The 5,195-nt window shown below is 42.1% G+C and overlaps 1 protein-coding gene across 1 annotated transcript in view; it reads left to right on the top strand.

The window, feature by feature from the left end:
* IMPA1 (inositol monophosphatase 1) overlaps positions 1-4,879 on the top strand; it is a 20,846-nt gene extending 15,967 nt beyond the window's left edge. Inside the window, exons 8-11 of the mRNA XM_019651939.1 lie at positions 1,157-1,216; positions 2,156-2,288; positions 3,282-3,433; positions 4,168-4,879. Of these exons, the coding sequence (XP_019507484.1) occupies positions 1,157-1,216; positions 2,156-2,288; positions 3,282-3,433; positions 4,168-4,283 (461 nt within the window). The 3' untranslated portion in view covers positions 4,284-4,879. The remainder of the gene's footprint in view (positions 1-1,156; positions 1,217-2,155; positions 2,289-3,281; positions 3,434-4,167) is intronic.
* Positions 4,880-5,195: the final 316 nt, after the last annotated feature.

Raw genomic sequence — 5,195 nt, 5'->3', positions numbered from 1 at the left:
TTTGAGTAGAGAATTTATTTTTATTCTTTGATTTTTATTGATGTAAGTATTTAGGCTGTGACTTTTTATCTGACCACTGCTTTAAATGTATCCCATATTCGGATATGTAGTGTTTTCATGATAGTGATTTTTCACAAAACCTGGAACTTCTGTTTTTATTTCCCCTTTCACTCAAGAGTGGTGTTCTGGAATTTCCACAAGGAGATGCTTTCTGTGTTTTTATTTCATTTTTAATTTGTAGTTTTATTACATTGTTATAAATCTCCTTTATGGGACTAATGTTTTCTTTTGTGCCCTAGTACATGATCAATTTTTATGAAAGTTGCATACGCACTGGCAAAAAGTATACCCTCTATCAGGGTGTAATGTTTGATACAGTGCTAGAAGATCTGCCTAATTATGTTGTTTATTTTTTTGTCGACTTGACCTGTCTCATATACTGAGAGTGTATGTTCAAGTCTTGAATTTTCAGTGTGTTTCTCTGTATTTCCCCTGGCAACTTCGACAGCTCTTAATTTATGTAGGTGGAAGCCATATACTAATTATTAGCAATGTCTGATGTTTCGTGTGGAGGAAACCTTTTTCCATTTCTGTTCATTGTGTGATCAGGGTTTCTGGTTTTAGGAATCCTGATCCTTAGTCTGTCAGCTCTGCCTTCTGTGCATTTTCTTGTATGAATATCTGTTAAGGGTGGAGGGCGGCTGGCATGTCTTGTTTCTCTTTCATTTCTGCAGGATCCTTAATTTTTCTTTTTTTAGTTCCAACTCTTTCTTCATTGTCTCCAAGAGATACCCCCTCTCTTTTTTACTGAGGTATAATTGACATATATTAATTTCAGATGAACAACATAATGATTCCATATTTGTATATATTGCAAAGTGATCACCACAATAAGTCTAGTTAATGTGTCCCTATGCGTAGTTGCTGAATATTTTTCTTACGATGAGAACCTTTAAGATCTCTCTTAGCAACTTTCAAAGATCCAACACAGCATCTTCCCCATAGTCACCATGCTGTACCTTAGCCCCGTGGCTGACTGAGTTTCTAACTGGAAGTTTGTCTTCACCCATTCCACTCACCCCCACCCGCTGCCTCTGGCAACCACTTATCTGTTCTCTGGATCTGTGAGCTCAGAGGTTTTTGTTTTTGTTTTTAGATTCCACACAGACGTGGAATAACCTCTTCTATCTTACCAGATTCTCCCTGCGGCAGCCAGGTTTGGCTCTGCGTGTTTTCCAGCCCCTCCCCTGCAGCCAGGCTGGGAAGCACCAGACGCTGATGGTGTGGCTGTCCCGCCTTCCCCTTTCCTGGGGCGGCTTCATCTGTCCCCCGGGGCTTCTGCCCCGTCTGCTTTTTATATCAGAGCCTCTTGCCTCCTCTCCCAGCTCTCGCATCCACAAGATTGCAGTGCTCCTTAGGGTTCTCGTGTTTGTTTTTCCCTCCGCTTAGAGGGAGTTTGAGAATTTGTGTTTTCTGATTCCTAGAATTGCTGAAGGTGTGGCTCCTGTGGGTTTTATTGGTCCTCCTTCATATTGATTGTATTTTATTTTTATTTTGGGGGGAAGGTAGTAGGGGGATTTACACAGAATGCCCTTATCCTCCAAACTCAGTCGTTTTGTAGTGAAAGGTTTATAAGCAGAAAATTAAAAGCAAATATTAAATAGTTGCACACACATATTTTTTAAATTTCAAGAAAAGCTAGCGGTTTGAGGTCCTTAAATTTAATATAGTTGAGGGCGAAGTTAAATAGCACTTCCCTGACCTTTATTGTAGTTATTTGCGTGAAAAATAAAAATAATAAAGCTGTTGAGTAACCACAGGTTTTTGTGATTTTAATTCATTGCCAATTGTTCCTACCTTTTTTCCTGAAAATGGCATCACCCGAGTGATAAGACAGACCTGATTCAAGAACACCTAATAATCCAGCCTTATTCCTAAGTGAGTTTAATCCAGCCTTATTCCTAAGTGAGTTGACTGGGGTTCAGAGCGGGAAGTGACCACCAGAAAGTGCCCAGCTAGATGGCGATGCGACTGGGCCCGACTTCCAGACACTTCTCTTGCCCATACTAAGCTTGGCTTTGGGAGTCAGGGCACCAGTGTGTGGTGTGCCACTGTACAAACTTTGTTCTGGGCTGTAAATCTGTGATCTGTGTAGTAATGAGGAAAGTGAGAGACGTGTCCCTGCCAGGTCGCTGCGGAACCTCCCAGAGTGATGTCCTGAGGGAGTGCAGGACAGTTCGGAAGCCCGCATCCCGAGTGCCAGTCAGTCGGGTGCCCGGACTTGAATGGTGGGCAATAAAATGGTTACGTTAGCTCGAAAGGGCTGCAAGTGCTTTATACCTGTCACTTGCAGTTATACCTGTCACCATCCGTTCCCATTGCCTGGAGTCAAAAGTAAACATGACTTCTAGTTCAGGGTTTTTTCAGAAGTGTTACCAAGGAGAAGCACAGAGATACTGGGATCTTCTGCATTCGTCTGATTCTTCAGTTTTCAGTATGAACTCAGAACCATTACTTATCCAAAAACAAATGAAACTCAAGAGATTCCTAATTTGAATTTGCGTCTCATAGGTTTCTAATTAGGAAATGACATTTAGGAGGCAGAGTGAACCTTTGTAGCTCCATTTCCCTTGTCTAAGTTCTGGGGACTCGTTTAGATGAAGTGCACTGTGTCTGTTTACTTCCATGTTTCCTGGCAGCGTATTTGGGGGTAATTTCATCACAAACATAGTTCCTCGTTATCGCTGCCTCTTCATGTGCCTGGCCCACTCCTGGGCACTGCACGTCTCCTGTTTATCGTCATTACAACAGTGGACCTGGAAGCTGGTGTCCCTAATTTGATAACAAGAAAGCTACAACTTGAAGAAGAAACTTTTTCAAATTACAGCGTTTAAGCAGCTGAGCAGGGCAGCAAATTCGAATCTTAGTGATACCAAAGATAGTCCTTTCTGCTGGGTTTAGACAGGCGTGAATATACACACGCGTGCCATGATAGTAGAATTAGAATATTTTCTTCAGTTTTTCTCCCAGAAAACATCATGGTTTTAATGTTTATCTTACTAAATTGCCACGTGAGGATTGTTTGTCATTTATGTAGTGCACCACGGTAATTAGATTTTATGTATTTTTAATTTAAAATTAGATAGGACCTTTTTTTACGCACATCCTCTAGATTGGTTCAAATTCTCTTAGTCAACAGTTAAACTGACCCGAAGTTAAGGAGGAGGGCCTTATCTGAAAGAATTCTCTTCTCCCATCTCACTTTGAACGCTGTTTCTTAGGATCCGAGGCGTTGGAACGGCAGCTGTTAACATGTGTCTTGTGGCCAGTGGGGCGGCAGACGCGTATTACGAGATGGGCATCCACTGCTGGGACATGGCAGGGGCTGGCATCATTGTCACTGAAGCTGGTGGCGTGCTGATGGACGTGACAGGTAGAGTGACGGGACGGCGAGGCGCTGCTCTCTCCACATCTGCTGGACTTCCCTTCTTACGTAGCTTTTGCCTTTGAATGTTCGATTTTTGCTGTACTTCAGCTCATAATGATAAGTGGCCAAACCTCTTCAAGTGTGGGTAGCAGGGGCTCTTGAGAGGCTCTAGAAAAAGTCTAGAAGGTTCCTGAACCTGAAGATTGTACCAAGAGCTCTTTGAATGTTGACTGGTCGTTGAGGATGGACTTCTTCCGTGGGCCTGGAGAGGTTTAAATACTTTGAACTGATGGTGACGTTTTTAAAAGTGAAGGGTGAACCTGGGTGTAACGAATTCACCAATAGTCTGGGAGAAAGGCAACGAAGAAATAAGGAAATGGGAAAAAGCGCGGTATAAAAATGCACTGAAGTCAGATTTCTTGTCCTTAGATTCCCAAACATTAAAGAGGTTATAAGAATAATACAAATGCACAAAAGAAGAAAGAGAAAGAGAAAGGTGACATTTTTTATACTGGTGTGCTTAAGACTCCCCTCCCCCAAAAACTGGTATTTACTAAAAAAAAGATGCTTAGAAACTCATTTATGTATTGCCAGAGCTTAAATATTATGGTTGTGTGACAGAGTAGCTTTTTAAAAGTATTGAAATGTTAGGATTGACCATAGTACATATCGCTATACTAGCATTATAAGAATTTTTCTGTTACGGGATGTAACCATTTTCATATTTGATCTGATTTTAGGTGGACCATTTGATTTGATGTCGCGAAGAGTAATTGCTGCAGGCAGTAAAACCTTAGCGGAAAGGATAGCCAAAGAAATTCAGGTGGCGCCTTTCCAAAGAGACGATGCGGACTGATCCCAGCCGCCTCATTCGCGGGCAGCGGCGTCCCCTCCCCAGGTTGGCTGACGCGCTGAGGGCGCCACAAAATTCAGGTCCTCTGTTTCACTTGTGTAGTAGGGTTGGTTTAAATTGTCTTCGATGTCCAGATTAAAAAATTGCTACTTGTTCCATATTTTACTAAGACTAGTATGCAAGAATAGATGAAGTCTTTGTTTCAATGTTTCAAAAAATTCTGTGTGTAAGAATGGACTTTGGGGGAGAATACGCAGGCAGTGGATGAGGTAGATATCACCGCAACTGAAGGAATCGATTAGCAAGTTAGAGTTTCTAAGTCTGTATGAGCCTCTGAAATTTTGACGTGTTATTTGTGCACATAAGCGTTCTTCATTAGAAAGTTGCCATTTTGGAAAAAATGTCTCTTTAGATTCAAAAGCCATATTTAATGGGATTTGTAAGAAGCATAAGGAACACTGCCGAAACCAAGGCTTCTTTCTTTGCAGACAACCTTGTGCATCAGCGTACGTGTCGCACCCGGACAAATAGTCGGCAATCCAAAAACAAGCGTTGAAAGAATGAGTGTTTCGAAGGCAGCAGTTCCTAGTTATAACAAACAGATCCAGAAAGTAATGAGCTCACTGTCCTGCACTGTTACTTCCGGTTTTGAAGTAAACGTGATCTAGTCCTTTTTCTATTTCACAGCAGCACTTCTTCTCACATTTCCTTCCCATTCCCATTTCAGGGACCACTCGGCCAGCTAGCCCCTCTGCAGTGAGTGTGTTTGCAGGACACTTGCAGTGTTTGTTTGGATTCCCTTAAAGCGCCTGTGTTCAGCCTGATCTGGCTGAGCACCGGCTACCTAGAACTTGGCAGATGCGCTGTATTGATAATACCGTTAGTTCTGTCTCAGATTCTGCATTTAACTTCGTT

Source organism: Hipposideros armiger, unplaced genomic scaffold, assembly GCF_001890085.2.
Source record: "Hipposideros armiger isolate ML-2016 unplaced genomic scaffold, ASM189008v1 scaffold_170, whole genome shotgun sequence".
Taxonomy (NCBI): Eukaryota; Metazoa; Chordata; class Mammalia; order Chiroptera; family Hipposideridae; genus Hipposideros; species Hipposideros armiger.
The sequence above is the reverse complement of the archived record's forward strand: the minus strand, read 5'-3'. Positions and strand labels throughout refer to the sequence as shown.